General features: G+C 44.8%; 1 protein-coding gene and 1 long non-coding RNA gene across 3 annotated transcripts in view; one reads left to right on the forward strand and one right to left on the reverse strand.

Moving 5' to 3' along the window:
• Positions 1–6,787: 6,787 nt before the first annotated feature.
• Positions 6,788–16,551, reverse strand: LOC109873972 (general transcription factor 3C polypeptide 4). Of its 2 annotated transcripts, none has more exons than XM_020465711.2 (5): positions 15,771–16,551; positions 10,631–12,367; positions 10,380–10,510; positions 9,626–9,714; positions 6,788–9,230 (listed from the first exon to the last, which is right to left on the reverse strand). In XM_020465711.2, exons 1-5 carry the CDS (start codon positions 16,074–16,076, stop codon positions 9,166–9,168), a joined length of 2,328 nt encoding a protein of 775 aa, XP_020321300.1. In that variant the 5' UTR covers positions 16,077–16,551; the 3' UTR covers positions 6,788–9,165. The 2 variants fall into 2 exon arrangements, with proteins under 2 accessions (XP_020321300.1, XP_031665132.1); XM_031809272.1 differs by lacking the exon at positions 6,788–9,230 and adding an exon at positions 9,281–9,554 and having other exon boundaries at positions 15,771–16,191.
• The window catches only part of LOC116358278 (uncharacterized), a 35,763-nt gene continuing 33,809 nt past the window's right edge, over positions 15,777–17,730 (forward strand). The window contains exon 1 of the long non-coding RNA XR_004206154.1: positions 15,777–16,020. This is a non-coding gene — a long non-coding RNA (uncharacterized LOC116358278). The remainder of the gene's footprint in view (positions 16,021–17,730) is intronic.

A 17,730-nucleotide genomic window follows, 5' to 3' on the forward strand; every position in this document is an offset into this window, starting at 1 on the left:
CGATGCCAGGACTTAGCCATTGGCGCTCTCCATTGGCATATGTTAAACACGACTCTACCTCTCCCTTCCCGGTTTAAAAAGCTACACCTGAGATCCTTGACCATTTAAAGCCAAAAAACAGGGATTATTTTAAACATAGCCCGAGGTGAGGGTGAAATTCTCTGCTCCGGTGAGCTGGGTGTGTGCTGGGTCGGGCAGCGTAGGAGAGAGGGACACACAGGATATTTATGGTATTGATTTTTCAAAGTAGATACAGCGAGATTTAGAGGGGCTTGACTCTTAAAATTCCCAAGAAGGGAAGTAGGAGGGAGGTTCAGAGGCATTCATCTGCAAAGCTGTGCTATGTTGTGGAATGAGGCCTCAATGTAATATCAGAAGAATCATTAAGCCAGGGTCAAGATGGAGCTGCTTCTCCTCAGCTTAGCCTCTGCTAGCTAGGTGGTCGTAGTCTGTGTCAGATAGGAAAGTGGAGGTGAGAACTGACAAGAGTTCTCAGTGATGTAGAGATGGTGATTTCTCCTTTTTCGTTTGGCGTGAGCAAATAGAATGAGCATCTTGCAGCCTGATCGTGGAATATTGTTGTGTACTAACTAATATTTCATGTCCAGACAGTGCTCATATTCATTCACCGGATTGACCTCCTATCCTCTCTGTGAATGTAAGCTTACAAAGGATGCACTTATTTATTGATAGAAAAAATGATGCGCTGTTCAGGTTAGACATAATTAAACTCTTTTCACCTTCAATCTGTATCCCTAGACTATTTGTCCTACCTCCACCGAGCAACACAGTCCCTGCTCCCCAGCTGGTTGAGGTGTGGCAGACAACCATCGGGGTCGATTCCCTGCCATGACTCCTCACCCTCCAGTCACGACTCATGACTCAGGAGCCATATTTAGAAATGATGGGTGATCTCATAGGCTCTGGGCGGTGCCATTGTAATTGTCCTTTGGACTGCCCCAATTATGCCATTAAGGGCACCTCAGTGATGAGGCTAATGGCGGGAGACCTCGTTTGCATAGCATTCTCTTAATTGAGCCTGAGGCCTGGCGTGAAAACAAGACTCAGATTATGTTACTGATGGAAAGGGAGGACGTTGGTCTGACCTCCGGCAATAATTTCCCTGACAGCTATATTAATTAACAGCTATTCCGTTACATGGGCTTTAGGAGGGATAAATAAGTGGGCATGGTGACGAGGTGTGTGTGTGTGTGCCCTTGTGTAAGGCCCTGAACTAGGGCTGTGTCTGAAATGGCATCCTATTCCCTATAGAGTGCACCATAGTGGCCATAAGCCTCTGGTCTAAAGTAGGGCACTATATAGGGAATAGGATGCCATTTTCGAGCCAGCCAGTTGTTCTAATGGAGAAGCCACAGTCCTATATGAGGGATTGAAGGCCAAAGAGGGCTTGGCACATAGGATGGATCCTCTTACCCATCATTCCCTAAAGGAGGTAACCTGGCCTGTGCCAGCCGGTTAATAAATCACCACACAAAGCCTCCATTAATACTTTTAATTGTGAATGAATTAGACTGTTTTATCTGGATAAGCTACTGTATCAATGTATTGATATGACCCAACAGCCGGGTCTTAGTTTACTTGTGCCTGCGCTGTGCCTGCGCTGTGCCCTTTCCATACAAAGCAGTTTTGATATTAGATTGAGATACTGTTAGCTATTGTACAGGAACCATATAGTTATTGTTTAGAATACAGATGTAGATTTCCTATTTAATTAAGACAGCCTCTCTCTCTCTCACACACACACACACCTCGTCTGTGTGTGTGTGTGTGTGTGTGTGTGTGTGTGTGTGTGTGTGTGTGTGTGTGTGTGTGTGTGTGTGTGTGTGTGTGTGTGTGTGTGTGTGTGTGTGTGTGTGTGTGTGTGTGTGTGTGTGTGTGTGTGTGTGTGTGTGTGTGTGTGTGTGTGTGTGTGTGTGTGTGTGTGTGTGTGTGTGTGTGTGTGTGTGTGTGTGTGTGTGTGTGTGTGTGTGTGTGTGTGTGTGTGTGTGTGTGTGTGTGTGTGTGTGTGTGTGTGTGTGTGTGTGTGTGTGTGTGTGTGTGTGTGTGTGTGTGTGTGTGTGTGTGTGTGTGTGTGTGTGTGTGTGTGTGTGTGTGTGTGTGTGTGTGTGTGTGTGTGTGTGTGTGTGTGTGTGTGTGTGTGTGTGTGTGTGTGTGTGTGTGTGTGTGTGTGTGTGTGTGTGTGTGTGTGTGTGTGTGTGTGTGTGTGTGTGTGTGTGTGTGTGTGTGTGTGTGTGTGTGTGTGTGTGTGTGTGTGTGTGTGTGTGTGTGTGTGTGTGTGTGTGTGTGTGGATCAGGATGTAGCTTATCTGAAGCAAGTGAGCCAGGCAGCTCTTTTGTTATGTAAAGAGGTGCCATGTGATCCTGTAGTATAAATAGGAGAGGAAAAGAAACCGTTCAGATACACTTCTCTCATCAGATAATTAACAATGCCTTTGCTCCATTTTCCCATCCTTTGCATAAGTGTCTGATCGACTTTCAAAAAGCTGATCGGCCAGAGAGAGAGAAACTCCTCAGAGATGTCCTCCGGGGCTCCAGCAGAATGCTAGAATGCTGTTAGCTCACTACAAAGTTACAGTAGGGGGCCGCTGCTGGTGGGTGGCACACATTTACAAATACTTTCAGAAAAATCTATTATGGCATGGAGTTGTTGGAATTGATGTTTCAGAAACTCTTTGTCTTGTACCATATTAAAAATACTCAACTATTGATGTCCACATGGAAGCCAACGAGAGGAAATATTTTGATAAAATACATTATATGTCCAATGTCTAGAGTGTTGAGGCAACACTTTTGTTCAACATGTAGGCCTAATTTTCTGATGCCATCAAGTGTCTATACTACATTCAAAAAGGCCATTTGACAATGTGTTTTGTTTCTCAAAATCTGCACAAAATTCATGGTCTTCCTTCCATGGTTGCTGTAATTCAGTAAGTTTATGTCATTAAAACTAGTAATGACAGCTGCGTATTTTCCACATGGTTAAGCTGAAGTATGTTTCTCATACATTTGTCCCCTTTCCTCCCTGTCAAAACTTCCCCTGCACCTGTCACAATTAGTTTTGTATAGCCCCCATTCTTGCCCCATGCCCCTTCACAGCTCCCCTGCTGCCAGTTTTTAACTACACTCCACTCTGGCCTCTGCTCTACTTGTTACAGACCCAACATGAGTGCAAACAATCAAAGTGTTTGGGAACGCTGAAAAATGCATGGCTATCCGTGACAGACAGATAAAGCAGGGCAATTAGCCACGTAATCTTAGAGCATCGTACTGAATCATCAGCCTCAGCTGTCCCTTCTCTCTCTCTCCCTCCCTCCGCTCCTCTATCTCTTTCTTTCTATTAGATAAATGTACTCTGTGTCGTCTCCCCATCAAATCAAGTAACACTTCCCCTAATTGGCTTATAAATAATACAGCAGGACCTTCATTATAATTTCATCAGTGGTAAACATTGCGGGGGCAGTTGGTAAAGAACCTATCCCTCATTAATTTCTTAATTTGGGTAGATGGAATGAAGGGGAAGTGATGGAGAGATTGAGAAAGGTAGGGATGAGAGAAAGAATGCGAGAGATGTGGAGATCGGGTGAACAGAGACTCGTATCACCTCAGGCAGAGGAGGAGGGAGTGAGGGAGGGATGGTTGAAAAAACAAGAAGGAAGATGCTATTGCTGCTGCTTTTGTTAATAGATGTCAGATATTCAATCCAAGGGTTTTGTCAGTAGCTCTCTGCACGATAAGCGATGTGGGCCTACCTCCCCTTTAAAAAAAAAACACACACACACAACCTCGCTCCCTAGTCTTGGTCCTTGTTCTTTTTATACCAACGTAATGAATATTTCATATAAAAAAACATAAATATTCATTTTAACAGTTTCGCACAGTAGTTATTACCGGTATTTCTTACAATAAATAAATAAAAAATACTCATTATAATTTCTGCATAACCAATCCCCGAAATAATCTCATACATCCTCAGACACTTAAACACACACACTCAGGATTATTTACACTGCTAACAAACTAATTTATAACCAGAACAAGAGTAAGCCAATGCCTTATCTCCTTTGTTGATTGATTATCTGTCCAGAGCTACTACAGTATCATTACTATGGCGAAGAGAACTCCTCAACCTGTGATAAAGGCCTATGTGAGAGATATAATAGACATCGTTGTGTCTCGTTGTATTTACTTGCATGATAAAAAGACACATAATTCGCTAACACTGACACTGTAGAAGTCTGTTTACCAAAGACGGTGACTAAGTTTCCCTTGTCAGATAAGGTCATGGGAAGCAGCCATTATGATTCCATAATACTGTTTAAGGGACTTTTACATGAGCTATGAGGTGGATGAATATGACACGCTCTGATCTCTGAAAGACTGATATTAAAGAAATCTCTCAAATGAGCCATTTCCATTCCTCTTCCTGTTGAAATGTGGGAATATAAAAAGGCACAATGAGCCCTTCAGCCGTCAAAAGGAGAGGAATGTATCCTTGGTACGATTCTGGATCCAGTCAGACACCTGAAGGCAATCTCTCTTAGCTGTAACTCAACACTGTCACTATTATCGAAAGCTGCCACCTCAGTGGTGTCATAACTGATGGGTAGAGACATCCTAAAAAGGAGAGTGTCAAGATTTACAACTACAACACATGTACTGTGTCTCACACAAAGAAGAAACAAGCTGAATAAAGCCAGGTATAAGTTAGACTTCTCTTTTCACTTGACCTCTGACTCATCTGGACTGATCCAGGAAAGGACTCACTGACCAATGACTCCACCATTCACATCAACTCCATATCATACAAATCCTTTTAGCTAGAAGGATATTCTGGTCGCTAAGTGGAGCCAACATGAAAACACACAGAGCTGCCCAATGACGTGAACCTACCAGAAGAGCTAAATGCCTTTCTGTGCTCGCTTTGAGGCAAGCAACACTGAACCATGCATGAGAGCACCAGCTGTTCCGGACGACTGCGTGATCATGCTCTCCGTAGCTGATGTGAGTAAGAGCTTTAAACAGGTTAACATTCACAAGGTTGCATGGCCAGGCGGATTACCAGGATGCATACTCAGTGGTGGTGAGTGGTCAGACATCAGCCACCCAAGTCATAGACTGTTCTCTCTGCTACCACACGGCAAGTGGTACCAATGCAACAGGTTTAGAACCAACAGGGCCCTGAACAGCTTCTACCCCCAAGCGATAAGACTGCTAAATAGTTAGTTAAATAGTTAACAATACGGGGACTCATCACATAAACTGCTGCTACTATTTACTATCTATCCTGTTGCCTAGTCACTTTATTCCTAGTTATATGTACATATCTACCTCAATTACCTTGTACCCCTGCATATCGACTCGGTACTGGTACCCTGTGTATATAGCCAAGTTATTGTTACGCATTGTGTGTTTATTATTACTTTTCTATTATTTCTCTATTCTTTCTCTCTGCATTGTCGGGAAGGGCCTGTAAATAAGCATTTCACTGTCTACACCTGTTGTTTACGAAGCATATTTACAAATAAAATTGGATTTGACACACCCCCTCAGACTTATTTAACTCTGGCTGAGACTGGCCGACACCATGTTGAGAATGAGCTTAATTAATGTAGCAGTAAAACACAAGCCTCCCTGCTCATGCCCTTTGTACTGCTACTTCTCATTATTAGTTCCACTCCAGCGGCCCCATGCTCAAGAACAAGCAGCGTCTCTAATGATGGACATGTCCCCCTCCTCCTCTCCACCACTGGTCTCGGGTCAGTGCCCCGGCCCCTCTGGGGACAGAGAGGAGTCTACACGTTAAAGGACCATGTTAAGTCTGCTTTAAAACAAACCCCCCAGACTCACTTCATTAGCAGGAACAAGTTAGTTAGAGGATGTGCCTCAGTTTGGAGTAGTTTAAAACCTGAGGAGAGAAAAGTATTATCTCGGGAGTTGTGAGCGGAGTGAAGTGACTTCAGAAAAAACATTTGTTCTCCCTAATGTTTCTTGTGTGTTTATTTTTGGGGTGCAAACATTGCAGACAGTCGTGTTTATCTCAGAGTTAGGGAACTGTCTGTTACCTACCTAAACAAACATTGCAGACAGTCGTGTTTATCTCAGAGTTAGGGAACTGTCTGTTACCTACCTAAACAAACATTGCAGACAGTCGTGTTTATCTCAGAGTTAGGGAACTGTCTGTTACCTACCTAAACAAACATTGCAGACAGTCGTGTTTATCTCAGAGTTAGGGAACTGTCTGTTACCTACCTAAACAAACATTGCAGACAGTCGTGTTTATCTCAGCGGTAGGGAACTGTCTGTTACCTACCTAAACAAACATTGCAGACAGTCGTGTTTATCTCAGAGTTAAGGAACTGTCTGTTACCTACCTAAACAAACATTGCAGACAGTCGTGTTTATCTCAGAGTTAGGGAACTGTCTGTTACCTACCTAAACAAACATTGCAGACAGTCGTGTTTATCTCAGAGTTAAGGAACTGTCTGTTACCTACCTAAACAAACATTGCAGACAGTCGTGTTTATCTCAGAGTTAGGGAACTGTCTGTTACCTACCTAAACAAACATTGCAGACAGTCGTGTCTATCTCAGCATTAGGGAACTATCTGTTACCTACCTAAACAAACATTGCAGACAGTCGTGTTTATCTCAGCGTTAGGGAACTGTCTGTTACCTACGTAAACAAACATGGTTTAGGGTAATAAAATGACTATGGAAGATTCACTTTTCCATATTAGACTAATTCAATGGAAAAATACTCAAAAATGTACAAAGACTTAAAAAAGTTTATTTACACATCAGGAAAATATCATCCAATGAACTCTTGGTTACAGATCAGGGTCATGGAAAAGTCCTGATGACCCAATGAACTCTTGGTTACAGATCAGGGTCATGGAAAAGTCCTGATGACCCAATGAAATACGATAGAGACATGAAAGTTGTGAAACAGCACAGTGACAAGGACAAAAAGGATTTACAGCACTTGATAAGGGAGGTGTGAGTGCTGTCATATTTGGGTACTATAGGAATCAGCATCTCTGGCTTTTACAGCACTCTGTTAGTTGACATGAGATTGCCAAATAGGACAGAAGATTGGGTAGTCCAGGTGAGACAGAGGTAAGAAGTCAACATGAACACAAAAAAAACACTTAAACACCAGATGATCCCATAAGACTTTCCAGTGTAATGAAGCAGCTGCAGTGTAAATGGATGGAGAGATATTTGGGTTCTGCAAAATGCATCTGTATCAGAGGCTAATGGGAGGAGCTATAGGATGATAGGCTCGTTGTAATGGCTGGAATGGAATGAAAGGAACAGAGTCAAATACGTGGTTTCTATATGTTTGATACCGTTCCATTTATTCCATTACAATGAGCCTATCCTCCTATAGCTCCTCCCACCAGCCTCCACTGAGTTCTGTATACATAAGAGCATAGGACATATCAAATTCTAACTAGATAAACAAACAAAAGGAATAGCATATTAAATAAAAGCGTGAAAAGGTGTTTTGAAGGTTTTACGTGATCCAGCCATTGACATGAAGACTATAAATATTGTATGCAGAGAGAAGAATCCTCCTTTTGAAGTCTTGTGAGAGCGAAGACAGAGGAAGAAAGGGAGGGGAGACTGTAATTACTGGTGGAAATGCTCTTTGACAGATTGTTCTATTAAAGTAGGAGGTTGTTCAAACAAACACAGCTAACCTCTAACAGCACTGGTCTCCACCTATCAATGACAAGAACATTCTCACCTGAAGAAACACTTCCCCTTGACAAACAAGACACTTACTGGGAGCCAATCACATGATGGAAAAACTTTTATGCTCCATATAACGCTACAGAGTTGGTCTAAGAAAAAGACTGGTCATTTTGAACGAGAGAATATTGAATGGTAATAATTCGCAAAGTGCTAGTTTCTAATGAATGATTCAAAACCTGAAGACGTATTTTCAGTGTGGATCGTCAAAATACTGTGGTGTCACATACTACCGCCATATCGACCACAGAAAACAGGCAAATTATCCAAATTTACTCAACTACTAATCTCTGAACATGTCTACTGATGACAATGGGCTGAGGATTCTGGGTAAAACTCTGGCTCTCTCATCAAGTGTTGAGAGCTGTGAGCCGGGCAGCTTCCTCACGCAGGGCTAGCCTCAGGGCAGCCTATCATCTCCAGTGACACCAGAGGGAGGGTGGAACCTCACCCCTCTGCCTGGCCAGGGCTGTGCATGGGGATGTAAGGGATGAGACGACAAGCTGGAGAGCAGTGCTGTTACTAGCCCAGTCTACTAGGTCCAACTCCATCTTTGATCACTGGCCACTGACCTCCATGTTTCCGAGATATGGGGAAGGAGTGGGAGGGGGGCGGCGGGGAGAGCACATCAAGTACACATCCTTCCCAAAGTAAAACAGGGTTAATTGTATTTAACAATATGCACTCTTAACCCCCCCTCTGATTAGAACGAGCATCACATCTGCCTGCCGCCCAGCTCTGTTCCTCATTACTGTAGAATCTCATTACAATCAGCCCCCATGGGAGACACAGCTTCGGTTTTAAACACTTTCTATCCCTCTCTTCCTACCTCACACTCCTCTCAGTCTACAATATCGGAAGTCCTCATCTAAGAGTCATTTTTTTCTCCCACATGCAGCATGGAAATTGCTTTACACTGCCAATTAAAATAACATACATTTAGATTGTTTCCCCTCAGTCAGTGAGGATATGTATGTGTTGCTCTCTAATGGCAGAAGTAGACCTAAAATAAGGCTGACACGCCAAGACCCCCCCCCCCCCCCTGTTTTTGCCTAACAGAATAACACACGTGTTTGGAAATGTAGTAAAAAATGAGGAAAATAAGGAGGTTAACTTATGGGTCTGTGAACTCAGAGAAAAGGTTAGATCCATCTCCACACACTCAACTTTCTCTCTTAATAAACCATATTCATATCAGTGGGGTTTCAAATGTATATTCAAAACCTTTATTTTTTGTAAATTAAAAGGTTGTGGTATAATTCATTTAAACATATAAATAATGCTTATTAATAACAAGTCAAAATAAAGACAATTGTCCATCTAGTCCAAGCAGGCGCACAAGTGTTGCAGGCAATGTAACCCCGGCTCTCCACAAGCCTGTCCTATAGTCCTAGAGGAGGGGGGAGTCGCAGAATGTACAAGGACCCTGCAGTATCCTCTTGATCCAGTCTGGGTCTGCAGTGAGGAGGGTGGAGGGACACAGGGGAGGGGGCACACTAAATAATGAAGCTAACATTGAGTATTTTTATCAGATTCATCTGTTCAATCACAAATCACCTGCTCCACTATTTGAGCAGTAAACAGACAACAGATTGATCACTCAGCAATGTTAGGCTTATTTAAAATCATATATGCTGACAGTCTGACAACTAGTAAAAACTAAGCCTGAGAAAAATGTACGTACACTCTCAAGTACTTTCTTATATTGTGTCAACGCTGAATAAGAAGATATGCTGATCAGAGAGCAGGATGAGAGTGAGCTGCCAGTTAATACCTGCCCTGGAGAGAGAAAGAGGAGGACGGAGTGAGTGTCAGAGAGGTAGAGAGATGGAAAGTGACTAGCTGCTTACCCTCAGGCACTGGCAGTCTGGCGATGCTATCCTGCAGCAGGCAGCGTCTGTATGCGAGTGTCTGGCACGCCTGGTAGGACAACACACACCTAAAAGAAACAGGCATACTTCAGATGAGCACTAACACTGTAGGAGGGATATCTCAATAGTGCTTTCCTCTCCTTGTCTCCTTCCCTTCATTTGCAATGACTGGGAGGGAGAAAAAAAAAACAGAATAGTTGAACGCAAATTCCTGGCTGACATCCTTACTCAACACATCCCTAGGAGATGGGGAGAGGAAACCACTTTAGACTATTGAAATGTGCTGTGGGACATAGAGGCTGCAGACTGTCCCAAACTGTCCACCAGGGGCAGCATATCCCATCCAACTACTGAGCGGTATGGTGGGATAGAGGAGGACAGGAGCATATCAAAAGGTGGTTCTGTGATAATAAACAAACAGTCAAAATAAAGCATTTAGCTGCTGTGTGTGGAGTCACTCGTCAGTGTCAGCCAGGTGTCTGTGGACCTTTGGAGACTTCTCCTTCTGCTTAGTATTGTTCAGAATTCAGAGGCTTATGCGCCCTAGTTTATACCGAGGAAATCTCAGAAAATGTGATACGGTGGCATTCATCAGTAAATGCAATTGACTAATGACTAATTATCAATTATGAAAATAATATGGAATGCCTAAGAATTAGAAACCCTGGATTTAGATGACAGGAATCAGGTGATTGGTGGTTGAAATATTGAAGAAAGGGTTGATGGCAATTACCTGAGCCACATATGTCCGTTGGAGCAGACAGCCTGCTTGCGGTCTGTGAAAGGCAGCACCTCCTTACACAGACTACAGTACTCAGGGAATGTCTGCTTGTTCATCTTCTTCTGGATGTGACCTATCAGGACCTGGGGGTGCAGAGAGCAAGACGTGTTGAATCATGCACAACAACAGGGTACGGCGAATGTTCAAACAGTCGTCTATTGCTCAGGCTTATAGCTCTGGAATAAGACAACTGAAGAGCTAACCTGTGCAGCCCTGTCCTCATACGTGGGGTCGCTGGTGAGGAAATCACAGACACCCCGCGTGGGGATGCTGGTGTTCTCAGTGATCCAGGTGTGAAGGTACACCTCCCCCAGAACCCTCTTCATGTGCTCCCTGGTCAGGTGGGCCTCCACCGCCTCGATCCAAGCTATCACCTCCCCAGTCTGCTCCTCCAACGCCCGGGCCTCTGGGTCCTGCAGCTTCGACACCACCTCCTCTTCCCCTCCTCCACCCTCTCCCACGACGCCCCCCTCCTCATCCTTCACAAACACCTTGGAATCCTCGTGTGTGGGGCGCCAACGTGCCTCCACAGGGGCCTTCTGCAGGGACTGATAGAGCACGCGCACCAGGAAGAGTTTTAACCTCCACAAGTAGGGGGAGCCTGTGTTGTGTACCTTGTCGTCCAACTCCTCCTGCAGCAGGGCCGGGATGCGTTTGTCCCTCAGCACCCTCCAGCGCACCAGGTCCAGCAGGTCAGTCTGTTTAAACAGGCTCTGGACCGGGGACTCCAGCAACTCTGCCGCCGCGTCATTGGGTGTCTTCAGGGTCACAAACTGGACCTGGTAGGGCCTAGAGACCGGGTGCTGACCGTTGGTCATCCCCTCAGTACTGACCAGGGCCAGGTACGCCCCGTGGGGGCTGACCGCGATGCCGTGTATCCTCCGACCTGCCAAACCCTCTGGCAGCACGATCTCCTCCTGCTTAAAGGCCACGGCCATATCGGTAAAGATGGGCGTGAGCTTCTTGACCGTCCCGTCCATGGAACAGGTGTAGATGGAGCTGCCCTGGCGGCTGGCTGTCATGGAGACGATGGGGGTGGAGTGCAGGCCCGTGACGTGTGAGTTGTGCACGTTGAGGCCCGCCTTAGAGATGAGCAGCAGGCACCAGAAGAGGTAGGAGCCCCTGGCCGCCACCACCAGGCTACAGTTACAGTTCTGTTTGGGGTGGAACAGGGAGATACACTTGATGTTGTGTACAGGGATCTGGTCTGACTCCTGCCAGAGGACCACTGGCTGGCGCAGGGTGAAGTAGCCCTTCACCGCCTTCAAGTTGACGGGTAGGATCTTGACGGGCCCTAACTTGCTGCCCACGATCAGGCCGCTCATCTTGCGCCCGCTGTGCTCGTACTCCCACCAAGCCAGCACGCTGGGGGACAACACCCCAGACTGGATGGTGTTACAGGACAACACAGAGTCCTTCCCCAGAATGGGCAGGCAAAACTGCCACACCACCAAGTCTCCGTTCTCCATCAGCACGGCCAGCAGCACCGTTCCCACGTCTTTACACTCGTTGTTGGTCTGGACGTGCTGCGTGGTGCACACACTGGACCACTCCATCCGTACAGGGGTCTGCATGCGGTAGCGCCTCTGAAGCTCAGCCAGGTCCAGGAGGTTAGCCTTGGAGGGTTGCCCACCCGGCACGGAGTAGCCTCTGCTCTCCAGGCTCTCTCCATACAGCTGGGTCAGGTCAGCCACCATAGTCCACTGTAGACGCTTGGTGCTGCTGTGGATGGTCAGCCGGTGGTCCAGGGTGAGGGAGGCTAGGAGGCACCGGCCATTGGCGTCACAGCCCAGGGGGGACCAGCTGGTGTACAGGATGCCCTTGTGGAGGCCCACGGTGGGGTTGAGCACTCTGTCCAGCATGAAGGACTGGCTCATCGCAGGGTCACTGGAGCTGGAGAACTTGTCTTTGGCCCTCAACAGCTCTTCTGCTGGACCTACCTGGTGGACAAACAAAACAAATGTTAGTCATAAGTAATCTCATTTGATGGGGAGAAAATAAAAGCAACTTCTAGATAATATCTCAAATCCAAAACTTTTTGCATCAACATAGATTGCTAGCTTAGATTGCTAGCCTGTCCAATATATAGTATGTTTGGCAATGGGATAAATTGTTAATTGCAGGCATCAGTCAAAAAGTAAACAAATCAGGCAGATGCTAGATACTTTTGGTCATATAGTGTATGTGGACACCTGCTTGTCAAATATCTCATTCCGAAATCATTGGCATTAATATGGAGTTGGTCCCCCTTTGCTGCTATAACAGCTTCTGTATGGACCTCACTTTGTGCATGGGGGCATTGTCATGCTGAAACAAGAAAGGGCCTTCCCCAACTGGTGCCACAAAGTTGGAAGCACAGAATCGTCTAGAATGTCATTCCATGCTGTAGCGTTAAGATTTCCCTTCACTGGAACTAAGGGGCCTAGCCCGAACCATGAAAAACAGCCTAAGACCATTATTCCTCCTCCACCAAACTTTACAGTTGGCACTATGCAGTTGGGCAGGTAGCGTTCTCCTGGCATCCGCCAAACCCAGACTGCCAGATGGTGAAGAGCGATTCATCACTACAGAGAACGCGTTTCTACTGCTTCAGAGTCCAATGGCGGTGAGCTTTACACCACTCCAGCCGACACTTGGCATTGCTCGGCCATGGAAACCCATTCCATGAAGCTCCTGACAGTTCTTGTGCCGACGTTGCTTCCTGATGCAGTTTGGAACTCGGTAATGAGTTTTGCAAACGATGACAAATTATTTTTACGCACTACATGCTTCAGTACTCGGCAGTCTTGTTCGGTGAGCTTGTGTGACCTACAACTTCGCGGCTGAGACCTTGTTGCTCCGAGATGTTTCCACTTCACAATAACATCACTTACAGTTGACAGTTCTAGCCGGGCAGAAATTTGACGAAATTATTTGTAAAAAAAACTACGGAAAGGTGACATCCTATGACGGTGCCACGTTGAAAGTCACTGAGCTCTTCAGTAAGGCCATTCTACTGCCAATGTTTGTCTATGGAGATTGCATGGCTGTATGTTTAATTTTATACACCTGTCAGCAACTGGTGTGACTGAAATGGCAAAGCCCACTAATTTGAAGGGGTGTCCACATACTTTTGTATATGTAGTGTGTATATTCTGACTCTGCCCCTGTGATAGAGGACTAAACTCCACTGAAGTGAAGGAAGTTTCTATTGACTCCACGAATGGAGTGGAGAAGAGACTAGGCTTTGTGGAATCTAGCTCAGACTACATCGATTCGCATGCGTGTCGTCTGTGTTTCTGCCTTTATTTGTTTGGTATTTTGACGATCACACTATTTAATGTACATCCCACCACCTACAGGATTTCCCAAATTATATATAATATATTTTAATAAACTAAATCAAACAACGTTCCTGTTAAAAAAACAGATCTGATCCCTACACAGGCTCAAGGGGAACCTGGGAGGGTGGGTCTTCCGGCACCAGTACCCCTTGCAAGTCTGAAGATGTAAAATCCTTAAGTCCCAAAAGCTTTTATGCCGCAGCTACAATAATGTCTAGTTTCTTAGACTTCTTTTAGACCTTTGCCGTACAGTTTCCAAGTTTGTCCATGAACACCACAAAATCCACCGTAACAAACTTTTGACTGGCAACAAACATTTACAACAGGCTGTGGTGGTGCGTCTACCATCTCTTCACTAGCATCACTTGTTTTCTCAATTCTTTTAAATTGCCTCCGCATAGGAGATTCGATTGACCGCTCTAACTTTTGCCAACTCAATCTCCTTCACCCTTACAGGGCACTCCTGGAACTCAGGATCATGATCCCCACCACAATTGCAACACAGTCATCCTTCTACACACCGTTTTTCAGTATACTCTTTCCATCTGCACACACTTGAAACATGGCCAAATCCTTTACAATTCTTACAACAATGGTTTGGGGACGAAAGCTCTTACATTTAAATGTTTTATTTAACTAGGCAAGTCAGTTAATTAAGAACAAATTCTTATTTACAATGACGGCCTACCCCGGCCAAACCTTAACGATGCTGGGCCAATTGTGCGCCGCCCTATGGGACTCCAAATCACGACCGGTTGTGATACAGCCTGGAGTCAAAACAGGGTCTGTATTGACGCCTCCAACACTGAGATGCAGTGCCTTAGACTGCTGCGCCAATCGGGAGCATAACCAAGCTTCACATGTGTAGGCATTTGCTCTTTATCAAAAAACAACAGGACCGACAGACTTTCTTATTTTTCTCCATTCACCCATCAGGGTCAGACGTTAGGCAACCACACCGGGAATTCTCTTCAGGTATTCAACCTGAACATCCGTCGTCACCCCTAAGATTACTCCATTGATGGGCTCTCTACTCCGAAGTTCAAAACACAAAACTTCTGTTGCTCGGATTATAGTGAGGCTCATTGCAATCTTCCTCTGTTCTTCAGAAATATAATTAATCAAAAATAAGACCACTCCTGGTCACTTTGACAGACTCCACTTTCCCCAGCACATACTTCACCATTTGACACCTCAAACCGGGTTTCCCCACATATGCAGTCTTACTCAACAAACGCATCCCAACAAGAAGCGATTCATTGTCATTCATACACTTATCCTCCACTCCAATTTTAGACTGTCCTTTTTGTTCCAGTTTTCGATACTACTGTTGTCCCTTCAGAACATTCGTCTTCACCAACTTTGCTCAACGCGCTGCTTGATTCCAACTCAGCATCCACTTCCTCCATCTTTTCCTGAACTGAAGCCGTAGCCCTCACAGAGGTTGTATTTGACTAACATCGAATTGAAAAAGTATGGATTTCAGCAAACAAAGAAACTCAACTACAGAGGACAAACATGGGCACAAGGTAGGCATTTCATCATTTACATTTTTTTAAGTATTGACCTTGGGCAAATGGTTTTAGAAGTGGGGGGGGGGGGGGCATAATATATTTTTTAAATGATACAGTTGGATAAACACTCCAAAATAGCCCTACCCGACCACTCAGACGTTGCCACATTTTGAATCACATTCCAATGATAAAACTGGGGGGGTCAAATGCAATTTCAGAATGTGGAGGGGAAATGTCCCCATCCCCATTGAAAGTTGCACCCCTTTTAGGAGATAGATTCCACAAAGCCTGGTCTCTGCTCCACTCCGTTGGTGAAGTCATCAGAAACGTCATTCACCAAGGAGTGGAGTTCAGTCCTCTACCCTGTGAATGAACTCAGCTGGAGCCCCTCCTATGAGACAGGTAAAAACAACTTCACAACTTCTATTTTGGTAATGCACGGTTTTGAGGTATGGAATGAACGCAAAGGCACGCTTGCTAGCTAGCTACATGTGTGAAAGATTCACCTTCAGTTCACAGACTTGGTCCGGCACGGGAATGGAGGTCCGGTGCAACACCAAGTCTTGCTTATTGCCGTGAACATCGCACACTACCTCCATCAAAGAAATACCACTTGTGCTAGAGGCCGAGATTCGGTGGTCCTCAGACCACGTGAGCGGCTCCAGGCCGCTGACCGGACTCAGTAGCTTTATCACCGGATCCCTCTTCACGACTGGCCCGAGTGCTGCCCAGGGATCATTCTCCCGTTCGGCTTCGGTAAGTTGTCCTACCTCTACCCTATCCGGAGCGCGATTTGGGCTGCAAGCCGCCATTTTCCATGTGAAACATAAAACAACGCGTCACCACAGAGTTTCTGAACCGTCACTACGGCGAGGAGGAGGGACATCTCATACCACTAGGAAAAAGATCCGCAAATCTTCAGTGTAGAGATCGGTTGCAGTGCAGAGATCACTACTGTATTATGCCTAAATTAAGGTAGAGCTAGCTAGATAACATCAGCAAGTTCGACATCCAGCCATGAGTATGTATCTGTCTTCATTTAGTCCAGGAGTTGGGAATATTGTTTATGGTAGAATATGAAGTATTACAATGTATCATAATACAACACAGTGATAAAGGTTGAGATAACCGCATGACCGTCTCTGGATGGTATTTGGTATTTATTAGGATCCCCGTTAGAAAAATAAATAAACATATGTTTTATTACCCTACCAACTAACCCTATACTCATTAAAACCCACCACCTTATTCCATTACTAACCCAATCTGATTCTACCCCAGGCCAACAGCCTGAGAGGAATTTGTGCATTTTTATTAGGATCCCTATTAGCTAACGCCGTAACGTTAGCTAATCTTCCTGGAGTCCAACACTAATTAATAAGACATCACAAACAATTACAAATTAAGACTTTACAAACATGTAACAAGTAGACAATACAGACAATTAAAATACCTGACAGGAAACACATTTAACATTCAGTTGATGCGTTCTATTTCCTGTCCAGTCATATGGTCACATTAGATGCGCTTTTATTTTTTTCTTGAAGGTGGATTTACTTTTTGCCTGAGAAGTATGGATTGGTAAAGAGTTCCATTCAGCTATGACTCTATATAAAACTGTAGATTTAAGGCGATTTGTCCTTGTCTTGGGTTGTCTTAGATGCCCTGAATTTACCTGTCTGGTTTGGTGGTTATGTGTGTTGCTAATATGAACTAACTGGCCTGAAAAATACTGTGTTTTTTTGAAAGATATAACATCCCTAAAGAAAATCAGAAGACTGGATAGTCATTTGTTTTCAACGTGAAGCCATGAGAGATTTTGATGCATTTGGATAATATTCATACGGATAGAGCAATGAAGAGATAATCTGACTGCCCTGTTTTGATCTTTTTTAAATATCTTTCTTTGCTGCAGATGACCATATAACTGGACAGTACTCTAAGTGTGATAGGACCAGGGATTGACCATATAACTGGACAATACTCTAAGTGTGATAGGACCAGGGATTGACCATATAACTGGACAATACTCTAAGTGTGATAGGACCAGGGATTGACCATATAACTGGACAGTACTCTAAGTGTGATAGGACCAGGGATTGACCATATAACTGGACAGTACTCTAAGTGTGATAGGACCAGGGATTGACCATATAACTGGACAGTACTCTTAAGTGTGATAGGACCATGGATTGACCATATAACTGGACAGTACTCTAAGTGTGATAGGACCAGGGATTGACCATATAACTGGACAGTACTCTAAGTGTGATAGGACCAGGGATTGACCATATAACTGGACAGTACTCTAAGTGTGATAGGACCAGGGATTGACCATATAACTGGACAGTACTCTAAGTGTGATAGGACCAGGGATTGACCATATAACTGGACAATACTCTAAGTGTGATAGGACCAGGGATTGACCATATAACTGGACAGTACTCTAAGTGTGATAGGACCAGG

Source organism: Oncorhynchus kisutch, linkage group LG29 (genome assembly GCF_002021735.2).
Source record: "Oncorhynchus kisutch isolate 150728-3 linkage group LG29, Okis_V2, whole genome shotgun sequence".
Taxonomy (NCBI): domain Eukaryota; kingdom Metazoa; phylum Chordata; class Actinopteri; order Salmoniformes; family Salmonidae; genus Oncorhynchus; species Oncorhynchus kisutch.